At 33.8% G+C, this 19,447-nt stretch overlaps 1 protein-coding gene across 11 annotated transcripts in view; it reads right to left on the bottom strand.

Annotated features, from left to right (window-relative positions):
* IMMP2L (inner mitochondrial membrane peptidase subunit 2) overlaps window positions 1-19,447 on the bottom strand; it is a 449,807-nt gene that overhangs the window by 147,504 nt on the left and 282,856 nt on the right. For 10 of the 11 annotated variants that reach the window (XR_005856524.2, XM_040692888.2, XM_040692972.2 and 7 more), the window contains exon 4: window positions 1,879-1,944. The exons of the other annotated variant lie outside the window; for it this stretch is intronic. Coding sequence is in view for 9 of the 10 variants with exons in the window: in XM_040692888.2 (XP_040548822.1) it covers window positions 1,879-1,944 (66 nt within the window). In the remaining variant the exon portion in view is untranslated. The remainder of the gene's footprint in view (window positions 1-1,878; window positions 1,945-19,447) is intronic. 11 annotated transcript variants of the gene reach the window in all.

The following is a 19,447-nucleotide window of genomic DNA, read 5'->3' as shown; positions in this document are numbered from 1 at the left end:
TATTTTGTTACCTAAGCTTTTGCTTTACTCTGGCTATGAAGTTTGGCAAGCATTACTTTATTTCCCACACACACACAAGTGGACAACAGTATAACAAGTTATAATAGCCCAATAATGTATTCCTTACCTAAAAACAAGCCTCTACAGATGAAGCAGAAGACTTTGGGACAATTTCCATGTGTTTAAATAGATAAATATATACATATTTGAATTACTGGTATCAACATTTCTAAAAATAAACTAACTTAACCTGTTTTTCTGAATACAAATGAGGATCATCACTCAGTCTTCTGTAATCAAAAGTGACACACTAACCTACAGTCTTGTAAGTATTCTGCACGCACTCTCACAGCTACAATGCTCTAACATCTTTTTCCACTTGGCCAAGAGCACTCACATAAGTTAACAAATAGTTCAGAGTTTTAAGGCTCTGGAATGTACAGTATAATTAATGTACCACAGTTGGAATTTATGTTATTACACATATTTCATGTTATCAAAAATTTCATTCAGTTTCAAAAATTCAGGCAAATATATTAATAATAGAGAACACTGAAAAGTAATATTTGAAGTTGCTTTATATTGCTATCTTTTTCTGACATTGCTACAGAACTGAATGAGGAATACTGCATTATGAGTAGCAGAAGTATCAACAACATTAACAAATAGATATCTTCTTAAGGACGCAGGTTTACACAAGATATGACTAAGTAGCAATCATTATTTCTATGTTTTTATCCCTTTAATGTGATAGCTAATTGTAGCTGTAGATCATCATAGCTTTTGGACATCAGATTCTTTTTCTTAATGTTTTCTATTTCAGTCTTTTTCTTCAAATGTAATGTTAGAATTTTCTGCTCAAACTGAGAGGATTTGAAATTTTTCAATAAAATAGAAATCACATGGACTGCAAAAAGAAATAAAAAAGACACAGACATATCTCATAGTGCTCAACAGCCCACCATTGCTGCTGTTAAGCAGGGCTCACTGAGGCCACACTCAGATCACTGATTTGAATTCCAGCTTCCAAGTACTTCTTAAGTATTCACTACATCAGAGCAAGAATCATTACCCAAACAAACTGAGTCCCAGTCTGCCATACTGCCTAAGAGTTCCCAAAGTTATTCATATCTTAATGTGGGATAGTAGCAACTTACCCTCCCAACTCCATGCCAATTCTATTCTGTACTTGGGAAAAATAAATCCTTTTAAACAAACGTTTTCATCAAAATGGCAGGGTTTCCACAAAAACATTTGATTTACATCTACTAGTAATTTATTTCCAACCAGCCCCAGTTGGATGGTCAGTCTTGTAGAGTAAACCAAGCCTTGGCGTACATTAAAGTCTTCTTTTTCTGCTTTTTTTTCTCTTCCGATAGAACAATTTACTCCAAATCAGTGCCACCATATTCCCTACGGATTTCCACAGACTGTGGAAAGTGAAAGCAGTCATCTATGAGGGTCCTTTGTCTCAAAAATAAAGGAAGAAAAATGGATCTCCCCAAAACAAACAAATAAAAAGATTAAAGAAAATGTGCCAACCATAGTATGAAACATCAGCTCTAATTCTCTAACTGAAATATCATAGTCTTATAATCTTATTTAAAAAATGCTGTACAGTTGCCTGTCCTGATACATGACAGAGATATTCTAAGAAACAAGCATTATTTGCACCCATAAACATTTCACAAGAGTGAGTATCATTGTGTATCACTTCTCTCATTAAAAAGGAAACAAGTACAACACTGACATCCCTTTTAAAAGGAGACAGAAAGAAAATACTAGAAAGTTCTTGTTGTCTAGGATACTGATTTAAAATCCACTGAAAAGCTGCACTATTCCTATAAAGACTCAAACACTATGGCTTAAAATACTTACTTGATAATGTCTCCTTCAAGAGCAATCACTCGTTTAATGATCTTCTGTTCAGGGTTTCTAGGAGACCTAAGACAGGGGATAAGGTTATACAATCAGTAATGTTCCCATTGTTTTAAGAAAATGAAAAGAAATTCCACAAAGAAATAGACATTATTAAAGTCATTAGGAGATTCCATGTTCTCTTTGATACAGCATCAATCATGATGTTCCACTGAAGTGAAGCTACTACAATCATTCTCACTGCAAGTCATTATTGAAAAGCAGATGCTGAAAAATGACCTGCATACAAACACTACAATAACTGACATCCTCCTACATTTTATCATGTAAAGCACAATCCACACCATTAGAAGTAGAATGTCCCACTACCAGTGAAGAGAGAGCCTTTGCAAATAGATTCATACATTAAAACTGGAATTTTCCATCAAAAGCTAACATCATACTGTCTTTAAACATTCATCTGATTCACTCACTTCGGGAAAAAAAGAATCCCTCTCTTTAATATTGATAACTATCACTAATTTCAGGTAAACCTTGCCTAAGTAACTGTGAATAGTTTAAAAAGACATGTAAACTTTTCTGAAAGTATCAAAGGTACTTAATATAATACCTATAATACCAAGTTTTCTTTCCAAATTCTTTTCCTAGAAGCATGTTTTATTGAGTGAATTATGACAGCACATTGCATAGTATCATGAAAAAGCAAAGTCTAAGTTGCATGATCAATCTGAAATAAACCAAGTTCCTGCATGCATATTAAGAGATAAAATTACTAAAGTGTTATTCTATCTGAGTTTTGATAGACTAATGCACACCACATTCTTACTTTTCTGCATACTACGATTCTATACCTCATTTTATTTCATTTTTTACTTTTAATTATGCAAACTCAGTAGAGTGCTTTTATGTTCTTAAAAATTTTTCTATTTGCTGTTTGTATATTGAAAAGGTAGTGAGGAAAAAAATGGTTTTGATTTTCTGCTGATGCTTGGGTTCTTTATATTAGACTCCAAGTCTGCTAGAAATGCAATTACAAGGGGTTTACATTGCCGGTTTTGTTACTGAAAACACTGGCCATGCCATCTTCACAACGAACCAGTACATTCAAGCTCACTTCTGGTCAACTGGCAGCACACTAAGATTACGTTTTCTTTAAAAGTAATGCTGAAGTGAATCTGGCTGAAAAACTCATCAGTAGTGCTGCGTGATTACTGGTATTTGCTACTCACTTGCTCTTCCAAAAGCTAAAAACAAAAATTGCTTCAGGCTAAGTAAAAATTAAAATAAAAATTTAATATATATTCAAGTGTTTAAAGAGTTTCAAAAATTTTATTTTTGTGTCATTACTTTTGAGACATTTATATTTCAGTGTAATGAAATAAAATTGAAGAATTATAATTTTAAATTTCAAAAGAGCTGGTATTTTCACTTCATTGTTTACAAAACATGATAACCTTATTTTAACAAAAAGTACTTTCATTCCCTTAGAATTTTTAAACCATTTTACCTGAATTATTAACAGAAAGATTTTATTTATTTATTTTATCTGGAGCGTTCTATACTCCATTTAACTCTTGTTTTTCATGTTCCTGATCATGCTGAGACCACATGAATTTTCTTTTTTTTTTTTTTTACCATATCAGTATTGGGCAGGATTAATCAAATTTTAGATGCATGTATGATTAAAATATGTGGAGTATTCACAGCACTTTCTCATACTGTTCCTTAACAGGTTTCAACGCATACTCTATGGAGCAGTGACCATCTGCCATTTGAAATTAGAAGGCAGCCTAAAAAAAAAATATTTTATAATTACAAGCTTTTATACATTTAAAATATTTGCAAGAACTACTTCATTGTTTATTAATTTCTTTTTTAATCACTTGGACTCATACTATAATGTTTTCATGTAAAACTGAACTGATGGAAAAAAATACATAGCATATGTGATGAATTGTGTATTCCCAAAAACTGAATGAAAACAATTTTTTTCAGTTCTTTCAGACTTCTCTTCTGGTTTAACACTTCAATTTCAAAGTTTCTTTGGAATTTCCCATGTTAGCATTTTCATTTGATTAGCATCTATATATATTGTAGTGTAAGCACAGATCTCTCCCTTAATTTGCCTTCATTTGGGGGAAAAAAAATCATGATCTTGAATAAGCATCACTTTAACTCTGAGATATGAGTATCTGTTCTTATAAGTGGTTACCCTTCTGCTAGTACCTATGCATTACAGAAAGAAAAACTAATGCCTGTACCATGAGGACATCACTACTTTGGATTAAAGCCTCTCATGTTGGTCCGCTTGTTTGAAAAGGAAATAAGCAGTTTAGGATAAGAAGACATGGAGGTGGATCACCCTAGTGATTAGGGCAGATGCAAATTACTTATTCATCATTAGCAAGCACTTCAAGATATAATATTCCAACTTCCAGCCTACGCAGTATTCTGGCAAAGGTCTCCTTTTATCTATCCAAATAATACCGATGGGAAAAAAAACAACAACTGAGAACAGGAACCACCTCCCACTAACATACACATTTAGTTCAAAAGTTAGGAGATATGCTATAGCAGAAGAGCTGTAAAGAATTCATTTTCCTTATCAACAACAACAACAAAATGCATTTCAGTGCTGAAGACACTACATATCATCATGGAAAGAAGATATTGAGAAAATGAAGACTAGCCAGACACAGCTACAGCTAGATTTTATAGGTTAAGCACCCCCAAAGCCAGTCTGAAATAAACTGAGGATTTACAAGTTTATAAGAAGATGTAGTTTGCTCAGTAGGGGTATAATAGTAGTTGCAAATATGTGAGAAATTAAGACCTTGTTCTATATCAGGTAAGTATTAACAATCTTTTCTAGATACTATCTCACTGCTCCAGTAAAAATGAAATGCCATTTATGTATTTATTTTTAATTATATGCTCTTAAAAAAATATATATATATATACACATATACACATATTAACATACATATAAATTTGTACAAGCATGCATTCCTCCGTGTTCAGCTTTGCATCAGGGAATTTACATTGTAGAATAGCAGCACTATGGAACATATTTACCTTGAAAGAAAATGAGAGGAAGGCTGATGACTCTCTGAAGGGTTTCCTGATTGACTGAGTACTATGCCATGATATTGCTCCAAAACTTTTCCCCTTCCATTACTTGGATTATTTATTTATTCTAGTGGATACTGTTGCTTAACATAATTTTGCATAACTCCTTCTTAAGCTAATTACAATTTGATCAATAATTTAATTTGCATAGTATTTCCATATTTTTACTTGAACCTTATTTGATTTATTTAACTATATTCTATTCAAAAGTGCACACCATATATCATGCTCAAGATTTTAGAACTGAAGTTTCTACAGGCTTTTCTAGAGAAAGTGCTTTTTAGTCTATATTTTGAGATCCCAGTAAGATAAATGAAGAAAAACAGCTGATTTGCTTCTACTCTCCAAAGGAATATATTAATATGTATAGCCAAGTGCTATGTGATATTACTCCCTGTCGAAAATGCAGTCTCTGTAATCAATAAAAAAAAAAAAAAAAAAGGAACTGGAAAATGTTCTAACACAATGTCAGATTCAGACACACCAAAAGCAATTACATTTTTTGATAGATATTAGCACAATAGCTATCACCAGAAGAAAAAAAATCAGACTTGAATAACAGTAAAATCTAACTAAATAAATCTAAATAAATGCTTCTGTTTTCCTTGAATGAGCACTCAGAATTTCTAGGCACATATGCCAGAAAAAGAAGATCTTATATTGTGAACTCATCACCACTATCCTAGTCAACTTTATAGCTCTGGTGCTCACATTTTAAAATAATTTAAATTTGGATACCTTTGATACTAGCATTTTATATAGGACATTATAAGGTATTTATTATAAAGTTGAAGATTTATTATAAAGTTGAGATGTCTGAAGCTTGTGTTGTGTTTATATGTATAGATCTGTTTGCATGCATATATATATACTGTTAGCACACAGCTTTATTTTTTCATGAGATAGAAGGAAGATGTTTAGCAGCAGCTGGAAATTTGCCTACAGATTATTCATAGTTTATTTTATTTTTATGCAATTTGTTCATCACTTACCTGGCTGTAACTGAAACAATGAACATTGTACTGTCATAGCATGAAAAAAGTGAAATAATGGAGGCCACCTTCTTCACAGACATCTTCTCTGCTTTGATTTACATTGTTAATGTCAGATAATAAGGTTTTAATTCCATAAAACAAGATAATGTGGAAGCTTCTGAGATCTTAATCTAAAGCTATGATCCAAAGCCATTCACGCAGCGACCTCTTCATTTCCCCAAATTAATTCCTGTCTGATCTTAAAATTCCAACACAGTTACAGTTAACACTTCTGGGCATTTCCAGAACTGCTGCCGAATGAAAAATGAGTTGTTTATCTCCTCCTTGAGCCTTTTGGGGATCCATAAAATAGCCAGAGCAGTAACTAAAATGCAGTTGAAGCCCAGAATAAATGTTATCAATATACGTACAGAATTGGGAACCCTATAGTACAATTTTAGTGGTTTTATTTTTAAACTATGCTTGGAGGAAGAGGAAAAACTGAGGTAGGAGAGATGCCTCATCTTTATTTGCTGGCACTGCTTAATAAGGTAAACGGAGTTTTACTTGGCTGCATCATACGCTAGATAGAGATGCTAACCCTTCAGAAAAAGTTATCTGCCCTTCACCTATGATGAAGAAGCTTCCTATTGGGAGCTTATTTGTATACATTTGAAAATATGTAGCAGTATCTATTCTTTCATCCCTCCTAATGCTACAGCTAGGACAAAAAAAAAAATTAATAGATCCATTTATAAAAGTTGAATGCAATTTATGTAGTATATGCACAAATTTTCGAAATAAAAAAAATGTTCACATGTTCATTTTTTCCAGTCCATGATTACTATTTTAATTCCATAATTCTTTATGCAGATAAACTCCACAGTTAATACTTTGATTTAAACTTCTTAGTTCTTTTTTTCTTCTGTAAATGTCTTGTTTCCTTCTAGTTCCAGCAGATACTGAATCTCATAATAAATATAATATTTAACCTACAATATAGCAGGTTCTGAAAAAATTTCTATATTGTGGAAAAAAGCATATGATATAATAGCTGTCATTCTTGTTGCCAAATTCTACTATGCAGAACTCTACATAATTCTGTTACATAGAATTGTTGCCAAATTCTATTTTACAGAATTACAAAGAACTGATGCATTAGATGTTTCCAGTAATTGGGCCCAGTATCTGTATTCAGTTTCAAGAAAGATACTGACAAACTGGATAAAACGAAGAGCTGCCAAAATGATAGTAACAGAAGAAGGCTAAGGGAACAAGCTTTACAGATTAGAGAAGAAGCAAAAGGTTTAATTGCTATCTGATAAGCGATGAGAGAGAAAGGAGTCACAATTTTCTGAGAGGTGCACAACAGAAGGAGGAAAGGAAATAGCGCGAGTTGCAGCAAGGGAAATTCCAGATGGACATGAGAAAAAAAATCACATTATATGTGGTTAAGCAGCAGTACAGGCTGTGCAGAGAGACTGAGAAACTGAGATGCTCAGAGCTTGACTGGACATATCTCTGAGGAGCCTGACCCAACTTTGGAGCTGGCCTTGCTCTGAGCGGTTGTTAGGCCTACACAGGTATCAGAGGTGCCTTTCAACATTATTTTGCACTCATAACTATGAAGAGCTTTTAGTCCCATTCAAATATAAGAATCATGATGCTGATACCTTAGAAAAAAACAAAATAATACAACAGAATGCAGGCTCTGCCAAAAGAGAGCAGACTGATCTTCTTAATTAACGTTCAAAGATTTTTATTTTATTTTCTGTCTCTTTGGACAGCACCTAATTCTACCATAAAGCATTTGAAGAGAAGATTGTGATATACCTTAAGCATCCTGAGTGACAATGAGTCTAACATAAAGAGAAATTATTCCAAAGTTTAATTATCCTTACTACTAGAAAATTGCATCTGCATTCAAAATTTAATTTATCCAACTTCAATTTCAATTCCATGCCTTCTCCACCAAGGCAGAAAAACCTTCTATGTTTTATTTCTTCCTCATGGAGAAAGATTTAGGCACAACAGTTTTCTTAGATTTTTCTTAGATACATCAGCTCCGTAAGCTTCTTAGTGTATAGTTAGTTTTCCAATTCCAAAAGTCACTTTTGTGACCACACTTCTGACATTTCCAATTTCTTTGTGGGCACACAAACTTGAGAAGCTAGTATGATTCAGCTGGGATTACTACTATGCTGAATAATAGCTTAAGGAGAGTAACCTGGCATTATTAAGTTGGCTCAGTGAAAAATCTCTTTGCTTTTTTAAAAATTTTGCATTTATTTCATATGTTTAGGTAAAAGTCTCATTGTTTTCATAGTGGGAGCTGATACTGAAGGGATAAAAAAGTGGTATCTAGACCATTCTCTGAGTAATTTGCTTGCTAAAACAGTCTGCCAATACGTTTTGATTATTACTTACAGTTCACTTTCTGTAAAACATCTTTCTGGATAGTAACCATGTTGGTCAGGTTATGCTACAACAAGAAAACTGCTTTATTAATTCATTAATTTATTAATTAATTATGTTGTTCACAGGCTTAAGCAATGAAGACAATTGACAAAAAAAGTATTTGAATTGGGATCACAAAGCAATCTGATAGGACCATCACCATTCATAGATTTCTCCCAAGCCCTGTCTATGTCTTTGCAGCTGAACTGAACCAATTTATAATGTATACTGTGGTTCATATCTATTCTACAAAAGGAAAGCCTCTAGATCAGGATATTATGTGGTACCAAAAATAATTATTGATGAAAACATACATGCTAACTTATTGCCATTATCAAAATAACATTTCCATAATCATACTATAATTTTATTGATGAGCTACCAGCTTTGCCAGACAAAACTTAATTCTGAATTAACTAGCCTTAGCCATATTTTAGTTTCTGCTGATAGAATGAGCATAACATTTGTGATTGTTTTGCTCAGATAAGTCTTTTCTAAAGCTTTTCTTTTGTTTGTGTTAAATGCTGAAAATTCATTGCCCATCTTGAAATCATTTGCATTTTCTCCTTAGTCTTTCCCTTCAAGACAAGAGGTATTTTCCAAGTGGTATGTCATACTACAAAACCCATGTTTGTGTCCATGCTCACCTAGTTTTGACCCCCTATTGATCTTAAACAGTATTATTACATTAAAATAACTGGCACAGAGTGTAATTTTTTTATATTGAAATATTACAGAGAAATCATACATTCTTTTGACAATGGTAACAGACACCAGTGGAAAATGTTTTTCATTTGCTCAATTCCCTCTGATCTACGTATGAAGATACAAACACCAGTTCTAATAAATAGCGTTTAGAGAGCCATTTTGAATAGTCACCATTTTTCATCCATAATTTACAAAGTAAATACTTCAAGACAACAATTGCACCACCTGGTTAAGCATAAGTTCCAGTGATGCTTGATTTCCTCAGCAGCTTCCTTGGAAAATATGTACAATCATATAATTAAAAATACAAGGAAAACTACACTTCTAGTAATATCCCATAATTCTTAATTTAACTCCACATTATATTAGCATTGCTTAGTCAAAACCCTGTTGAAAAGCAAAATTCCTCACTGCCAAAAAACTATTCTGTTTTCACTGAAAGTAGTGTTTTGTAATAATTACAGACTGCAAGTATGTATTGCTGGAAAGACAGTATTTCAGATTTATTCATTTTAAAAATGCACCAGCACCTAAAACAAAGCATCCCTGAAACTTCATGGGGAATTTTAAGCACACTGTACACAGAAATAACAATCTGAATATCATAAAGCTTATGTAGAGGAGTCATATGCCTTATCATATTGCTATGGAACAATTAGGATACATAAGCAACTGCCTCAAGCTCAGCAGTTCTTGGATATGCACACTTCTCTCCCCTTAACCTTGGTCTCTTCTCCATAGAGTGCCCTGGCTCCTCCCTACATTCTGATTTAGTATTCATTTTTCAAACAGAGTAGGAAAACACAAAACTAACCGTAGCAAGTAGGCCTTTCTGCACCTCAGATCCCACAGTCCAGTGTATCTGAAAAGCTTTCAGAATTATAAGGCAAAGTCAAGATGAAAGGAAAGAAAGAAGGAAAGAAGGAAAGAAGGAAAGAAGGAAAGAAGGAAAGAAGGAAAGAAGGAAAGAAGGAAAGAAGGAAAGAAGGAAAGAAGGAAAGAAGGAAAGAAGGAAAGAAGGAAAGAAGGAAAGAAGGAAAGAAGGAAAGAAGGAAAGAAGGAAAGAAGGAAAGAAACTGTGTCTCCATAAGATGATATTACCTTTTCAAGATTTCAACAAGTTAGTTGAAGTGAGGCAAGGAAAAAAAAAAGGAAAACTGAAAACTAATTAAAGTGTTTAATTGGAATAAAAATTGGTAGACTGCAAAACTAAATGACAAGTCACTCTGAAAACTTCAAAATACTATAGTAACTTCCAAGTATAGGTACTATTTTGAAGTAAAATCTTATTTAATTGGTTCTCAGCATTCCAATCTAACCACTCTGAGGTTAAATGACTCAGCCACTTGTAATGCAGACTGTGTAATCGCAATAGTTATGTGCACTTGACCTTCTTCCTGTTAACAGAGAGACTCAATTAATTACTTGCTGTTTTAACTGGCCATTTCACCTTATCTTCACCTTTTCCAATGGGTTGAAAAACTCTATACCTTAACCTTTGCCTTTGAAAGAGTACATAGAAATATTTATCTACCAAAGAGGAAGTTAGCACAGTCTACAAATGAGAATATCTTGCCTTTTATGCTTAAGTCAACAACAGTAAAATCTTCACTGTTTCACTAACCATTGTGCTGCAATGTAGCAACCAAATTTCATCATTATTATAGCTACTCAAATATTCTAGTCTTTAATAGAAAGAAAACATTACTTAGCTCTTTTCCAACAGACAAAAGAGGGAAAGGCAAAATAACCTGCAAAATGTACTCAAATGTTTGAAAATCATTCTCAGGTTCCATGTAGGATACCAAATATTTATACCAGATACCAATTTACCAGAGATTTATACCAGATACAATTTATTTAGTTTAGATAGGAAACTAACTTGTAATGCTGAAGAGTCCTAAGTTTTTGGTCTACCTTTGAAATCACCTAGATACCATAATCACATTGCTTATTATATTTTCCTAAATGCTACTTCAAGCAACCTGCAGAGAAAATCTTGTTCTTGATATTTCTGAGAAGCTTGACGCTATGGTCAAGAAACTAAGCCTTCCAGGGGAGTTAAGTCTGTTATTGTCAGGGTACAGAAGGAAATAGACAAAGTGGGATGAATCACCTTCTGGAGGAGAATCCTGACTGAGAAAGGGAGCCAAATTTCAGCTTAGTCTATCTATCCCAATAGGAAATGACAGAAGATAATTGTCTTTAAAATACTATTTAATCTACCTTATAAGAATCCAAAACAAATGAAAAAATAAAAAATAAAAGAAAACACAGGAAAGCAAATAACATACTAATGATGCAGTAAATGGAAGACCAAAACTAAGATACTCTTAAAATACTTGCAATATTTTAATAAAATACTTATAATAATTTAATAAAAAATTGTCAAATGTTATTCGGATTAAGGAATAATTTATCAGGGCGATCTTTGTATTGCTAATCTCTGGGAAGCTAAATGAACCATATTCTACTACTTCAACAGTAGATAGAAAAGGGAACTGTTTATAGCTTTGAATTTTTGCATTCTAAGTTGCCTCGTTTTGGTGAGTAATTAGAAGAAAACGAAACAATTTTAAGAACAGAGACATCAGGTCATTATAAATTCAAAGGAGAATAAAAACACCTTAAAAAATCTCTACAGAGGGCCATAAAGTCTTGTACCTGGAATTCTTTGCAATTATTTCTGTAAAAAAGTTCCACATCCTCTAAAAACGTTTTCTGATATTGCGAGGGAACAGAACGTGGCAGAGAAAGTGGAATGAATCACCTTTTGGAAGAGAAGGTTTTAATGTATGACAAAAAAATAACAAAACAACAAAAAAAAAAAACAACAAGAAAGAACAGTTATAAGACACAGATATGGTTACAAACTCTTACAGTGAATTGACACCAACGTAACTTTTTCTTCACAACTTCTGCTTTTAATTTAGATAGCTTTTGATGAAAAATACCCACAATTAACTACAGGTGTCCACCCTGCAGATAAACTCAGGCTGACTTAACCATAGATTGGCTACTGTGACACAAATCCTTATAATAATAGGAGTTACAAATTTGAAAAAAAAAAAAAAAAAAAAAAAAAAAAGCAGCAATGAGAAATATAATACAGAGTATTTTTCCACATGATATTCTTTATCAAAAGCTGTTCTACTGTGTCAGCAGGTCATCAAGCATTGTGCTCCATTAGACTCTAATTGCATTATCCTCTACTTGTGTGCTTTCATTAGATAGCAGAAGGGATCCTACAAAATAACTGAGGATATTGCTTTAAGAGGCTTTGATCACCTGAGCAAACATTAAATAAATCTGAAGAGTTTGTGAAGAGTAAAATGATGTTCTATGTTGTTTTTTGCTGAGATTTTTAGGATCCTGAGCTGCAAGATACTTTCTGTCTTCCATGATGATAAACATTAAAAAAATAAAGGGGGGGGAAGATGTGATAAACCAGAAGTGTCTACAACAAAGAACAGCATGAATGAGTAAAATATCTATCTTACAGATTCCATTACAAAAGCAGTTTACAAGCTTTTTAGATAGTGTTCCCCTGCTTTGTGAAGACCAATCTGTACACGGAGCCCAAGGGCTTGGTCTGCATGCTTGTTTTCCATCTTCCCAGCAATGCTATTCCTATGCTATTGACTGCTCCGGTTATTCCACCCAAAATGTATTTTTCACTCTCAGGCAGCAGCAAAACAAGCCCTCGCCCATCCAGCCTGTCAAATCCAATCCTGTGTGCTAATTTCCTGCAGAAGGTCCTTGTCACTTTTTCCTCCAAGTAAATGATATGTTGCTCAGGATATTGCTAGAAAAGGGAGAGACTAGCTGGAGAAGAAGGGAGCTGAAAAGAATGAATTAAACTTTACAGACATTTGTCACATATTCTGATGATGCATTCCTCACTCTCTTCCATAAGGCTGAAGTTCAAATAAGTCATCACATTTGTATCTTTATTAATTTTTCAGACTAGATGTATGTTAGAACTAGATGAGCTATGCAGTTTTACTAAATGTCAAAATATTTATGGCAATTTTTATGTTTCTTCAACCTATCCATCCACATTTTATTTTAAAAAAGCTTTCTTTTTCTGAACATCTCCTAGGAAAAGAGAAAAAAGAAAGAAAGTCGTCACACAAAAAAAACAGTTGTGGGGCGAGCAAAAAGAAAATATAAGCTTAGAAGTATTGATGATACAGGCTAGTGTCAACAACTGATATAGAAGAAACCAATTCCTTATTTTTTAGTGATTGGAAATGTTTGCAGTGTTAGCAGCATGAAATCCTAGAAGAAATAAATGCAAGAAGAAATGCAGTGACATTAACAAAACTTTTCAAAATTTCTACTGGATCAAGGATACAATCTTTTAAATATGTGGCTCACATACTATTCTGTGTATTTTGGACAGCACTGACAGATTCTGAAATGCGTTGACATTCACTGTATGTATCGGGCCTTGTTGACACAGAACATCAGTAAGCACAGAAAGATAAATTCAGTTAATTCAAACTTAGCATTCTAAACCTGAATGCTTCACATTTTCATGAAAAGTGCATATCCAAAGCAGATTTGAAAAACAAACAGCCATGCAGCTGAGTTTGAGAGAAGCGCTATCAGTCCCATTCCTTAAGAAAGTAAGAACAACAGTGCAAAGTACAGGGGTTATGAATACACAAACGTCAAGAAAAAAATGTGGAAAGTCATACAGACCCTTATGACACAGATGCCTATTGCATCAAAAAAATATTTTTTTAGAACAACCTAACCATTTAATGTGGATTCAGTATTATTTTATTATCTATTTTTAATATGTATTTGTTGAAGACAAACAAAAAATATATACAGGAATATATCTGAGCTGCAAGGCATAGTGTTTTGAGATACTTCTGGCTCAAAATATAGCTTTTACATACATGCTCCAAATGATGCATCACTGCAGAGCAGTTACTCACACAGTTCCCTAAAACTCAAGCTGGCAATGTGTTTTGCACACGTAATACAGCAGTAGGACTTTTGAAGCCTTGGTCACAGGATCATAGAACCATTAAAGTTGGAAAAGACCTCTAGAATCAACTGTCCAACTACCACCAATGTTGTCAACTAAACCACGCTCCTTAATACCACAAAAAAATAAAAGTGATAATACAAGTAAAACCCTACTTCTTTGGAAGAAATCACACAAGACTATAAAGCAGTGTCTACAGTTTTTTGTTTAAGAATTGATTAATTCAGAAATTTCAGGATTAGTCCATGTCTCTTTAATTGAGATAACAATTGAGATAACGCTTAGAACTTATGTAACTCTCTACAATTTAAGCACTTAAGTGACAATATAACTAACATTCATTATTTACAGTGTTAGATCAAAACCTAACAGTTCATTCATCTCTGTTGTTCACTATGCAGACAGTACACATTGAGACAATTGTTTAAAAATGAATAATTGGAACACAATCAAAATAATATATATATAAAAAAATAGCTGTCACATTTGAAAGATAAGAACTTTCCATGCTTTAAGTTGCAATCAGTTCAAGTTGGTAAGATGAGTCACCAGCAGCGAAACAACTAGTGGCAGCAAGGACTAGTCAGCAGGCAGGGATGTCTGTGACTTAATTGCGTTGTATAGGAACAAACAGCAACTCAAATTCCTGCCTGTTTATCATCTTCTAAGAGGGAAAAAAAAAAAGAAAGAAAGAAAAGAAGGCTTCTCTTCCTTTAGATTTTCACAAGCTTGTCTTTACTAGGATTAAGCAGCATTAACTCTCTGAAGGCAGTGAATAGAAACCCTTGTCATGTAACCCCTGAGAGGCATCACAGAGACAAGGAAGGTCTGAACTGCTGGTCTGCTCATGGCTGCCTCTCCAATTTCCTTCTCTCAACAAAGGACAGCACCTGCTACATCCACAGCTGGGTTATTCCAGCCAACATATTAATTATCTGGAAAAATAAATATCTCTTTGGACACCTATTTTTATATTTTTACTTAATGAGGAAAATATGGGGCTTAGTTGAAACACCTTACTATAGTACATTATATCTTGTTGTCCATGAAGACAGACCCATACACAAGCCTCTTGTCCCATTGCTGATTAGTTTATACAATAACTGTGACTGTAACCAGATCACTACTGGTTGAAAAATTCTGGAAAATGGTGTGGATACCACGTTCTTTTTCAATTCCTATGACTAACAAAGATAACTGCATAATTTCAACAAGGATTTTCTTCACATGGTCTCCAGCATTAAAATAAAATATATACCCTGCATATCCATCCTGAATCTGAAGGCAGGAATCTAAAGCAGATTCAAGGTTAGACACCTCAAAGAAACCCGACACTACCTAGACTGAAAGTAAGCAGAATATTAGTGGCCTAAATTCTGTACTATGTAAATAGATATGCCATTGTTTAGGCACAATAGTGAGAAAATACATAGTGATTCCATAGCTTATTCCTCTGACATCTTCATTTGTTAGTTTGCTCTTTATAGTTCAGGCTCACTAATGAAAGAAAATAATAACAAGTTTGATTTCTGACACATGACAGAGTTTGTACATACATGCAAGTACTGCTTCAATCAAGGGAAGTTTCTGCTTACAGCTCTGCAAAAGTGCAAGATACGTTGTATGGCTGATGGTAGTTATGCTCATGATTATTACTAGTCATCAGTAAATGCAGGACAAACCAAGGTACTCCAGCTACTAGTAAGAGAGGAATTCAATTATTTTTACTTTTTTAGGAGCTAAATAGTAAAAAAACGGACAGTGACCATGAAACAACCATACCTGGTACTGGACCTGGAGGCTTGAGACAGAATATAACATTTAATTCATTTAACTTGATATTGAGCCTAATAACTTGTGTTGGATTAAAATACAAGTTGGCAAGCTACCATCATTTGAGGATGCTAATGAATGGTTGCTTTCTGTTGTATTTTTTTCCACTAATTAATCACACATTCTTAAAGCGTGAATCTTATTTTCATATTTGAAGTAGTCCAATACCTTTCAAATTCTTTCTTAAAGACCAAGTTTGAAGTACAGTATAGGGTAATATGGAAAAGCTTCCACTACCAGTGTTTATGCATGACAAATTTTGGGTAAAAAATAGCAGAACTTACGCCCTTTCGAGGCATAGACAAACTCATTTTACATCCTAGGAGTCCTCAGTCAATCCAAAGACAGATGCCAGCTCTCTTTCTTTTATACTACTATAATCTACTGTCTACATTAAAAGAAAAATTATATATATATTAAGCTGAGCAAAAGGGCTTGCACTGACCTCATATCACCTCCAGAATTCATTCTCATTTTTTTTTAAACATCCACGTTCCTTCTTCTGCTTCACAAACTTATATTTCCTGGCCTATACCTTGGGCTAACTCAAAGAAGTGACTGTGGTAGCCAGAGGAAAACTATTTGAAAGAATGACAAAAATATGCTCACAAAGTGTTAAAGAATATCATAGTTAAGCCTAAAAAAAAATGTGACTGTGACTGTTGTTTGTGCCAGTTTGAAATAAGGAAACAAATCACAGATTTCTCTGTTATTCTCTTTCTTATTTTGATGCATTGTAATGGCTAACTTGTGTGATTTTTTTACATTGGAGTGCAATTAGAAACATTTTTAAAAGTCAGATATGCAAGCGAGAAGCCTGTTTAACAGCATCTAACCCACTTAATAAAAATTATAGTTATGAAAGCATAAACCAAGAACTACACATTTACTTCAAGTCACAAGAAAAGAATTGCCTTTAAAAAAAATGAGATTCCTAACAGCCCACTGCTGGTCCATTCAGCAGACAGTTGGATGAGTAAACAATTTTCTACAAACTCCACTGATGGATCTCAGATCACATTTGTTCAGATATTCTGATCTTCAATGAAATATTATGTCATCCAGTCTTTGCAAAATCCAATAGAGTTCTTACTGCTTTCCTAAATGTACAAGATATTTGCCAGTTTACAGAAAATCCCAAGCTACCTTCATAAAAGGCTAAATGTAAACAACTAAAAATTACGTTGATTACGCTGAACAGTCCATACAACAATGTTCACTCAAGAACAATTTCATAAGCTACAGTAACAGCTCATAACCGTATTATGAAAACAAAAGTAATTTTTCTTTTCTTAAAATATTAATGACATCAAGAGATTGCTTTTAAAGATAAGGTGGAAAGAGAAAAAAATAATAAACTAGAATTTTACTGCCAAGTTCATTTGTGAATAAATGAGGTTTTGATTGCTGGCAGCAGTTAAGTGAGAAATAACATATCTTCCAGAAAAATTTTAGACTGTAAGTATCTTAATGAGACAGATGCAGTCTTCACTGTAACTGTTGAATCACAATGTCTTCATTCATGTATTGGAGCAGAAAATATAAGAATGAAATTAAAAAGGCCTTCTCCATTTCAATATAACAAGCCCTAAAAAGCATAATAAATTCTGCCAAGAAAATTAGCATTAAGAACAGTAGTGCATACTGTGTATTTAGTGTTTTTTTTATTATGTATGGAATTACAACCCTGTACTCAACTACTCAGTTTATAATCATACATATTTTAGAAAGCAGTACTACAATTCTAATGAATTTTTTTTTAAATGAGCAGTTGTATTGGATACTCAACATAAGACATCTAAGGGCCTCTTTATTTATTTATTTGTTTGTTTGTTAAGACCTTTTCCACCTAAAGTGGGCACAAAAGTCATTTGGTGTATAACAAAAACTGAGTTTGCCAACTAATATCTATGTGAAGGACTTTTAACTGTGCACTACACATAAGATGTAGATGCTTATATCACTCATCTTGCATTTCTGAATTAATATAATCTGTGAATGTGTGCATTCACCAGCAAAGATAATGATGAGACATCAAGACATCTCTCATTACACAGATATAATCTTTGCAACCAGGAAATGCTATAGTACCTTTTTTTGAAAAAAGCTTTAGAGACAAATACATTTTTTCCTTCTTATAGGACATGGCTAGTCCTAAACCACAGTTTTGACTTTCCAGCCTGTGTCTGCCTCTTATCTGGAGACTGTCAAGACTCTTGGCTGCTCTGACCACATCCCTTGGCTGGCCATGTGCTCCTTGCTGAGGGGCTGCAGGCCTGCCTGGGGCAAGTGCTGCCATTCAGCTGACCCTAGCTCCTCATGCTCCTTCTCACCCACTCTGATTACTCTCTGTGGGTTAACTGTTGCAACTGTCTATGCTGTCTCAACACCCACGAAAGTAAGATTGTCTTAATTCAAATAGCACTAAAGCACTACAAAGATATGATTAGCAACAAGAAAGAGGCTTTAACATAGCTAAAACAAATTTTAAGTAATCTAGTAAATTTAAATTCTGCAGTGCAGATGAATTTAAACCAGTTTAACAAAGCTCTAGTTCATTTCCATGAGTGCTCTTGATTCTTCTCAGTTAAGCAGGAACTGATATTCTTTGAGGTCAGCAAATAAATGAAAGCTTCTAGGTGCTGAGTAAAACAATTTCATTGGTCAGCTGGTAAAATCCTTCCAAAAGTTAGATGAATAGCTCTGGACAAGAAAGGAAATCACTATTTTGAGAGCAAATGAAGAAGCTTCACCAGTTTTGACGCCTGTGCTAGACAATGAGGAACCGTATGCCGAAAGCCACACAATAAACCTGTGGAAGAGTAGGATACTAAGGTATCCTAAACTGTAAGATGGAATGGATAGATCAACAGAGAGACAGAGGGACTGACATTGTTTTAGCTTGAAGTAACCAGAAAGTTTTGGCATGGCTGAGTGATTACAGCTTAAAGGTATTCATGAACCTATTCAAGCAGCATGAAATAAAATGTTAGACTTTTTTTTTTTTTTAATTACCAATGAGATGTGCAATATCAGTAGTTGTACAATTACTATTTAAATTGTTATAACTCAGTTCCTCGTAACTGACTGATTACACTCAGATACATACAGTCCTTGCTTAAATCAGTTCAAGTAAATTTAAGGTTTGGTTTACTCAGTTGGTGATCAACTTTATGAAAAACAGGGCCCATTATCTACCAAGTGTGGTTTCCTATTTGGCTGTCATGAGGCACAATAATTATGGTAACAGGAGGGGAAAGATTGGGTCTTGATAGCATCTTGCATCAGTGCCTCTGTGTTCATCATCATTTGTGTACAGATTAACAACAGTCAGTCTCAGATCACCAACCTACTCACTTACTCAGCTACATTCCTGCTATTTTCAAGTACACTGCTTCATTAAACCTTAAAAGGACTCCAATTGCAGGCAACAGTTGGGAAGTGTTTATGCATTTTTTTCTTCACT

This window comes from Gallus gallus, chromosome 1 (assembly GCF_016699485.2).
Source record: "Gallus gallus isolate bGalGal1 chromosome 1, bGalGal1.mat.broiler.GRCg7b, whole genome shotgun sequence".
Taxonomy (NCBI): domain Eukaryota; kingdom Metazoa; phylum Chordata; class Aves; order Galliformes; family Phasianidae; genus Gallus; species Gallus gallus.
This window is presented reverse-complemented; position numbering and strand designations above follow the sequence as displayed.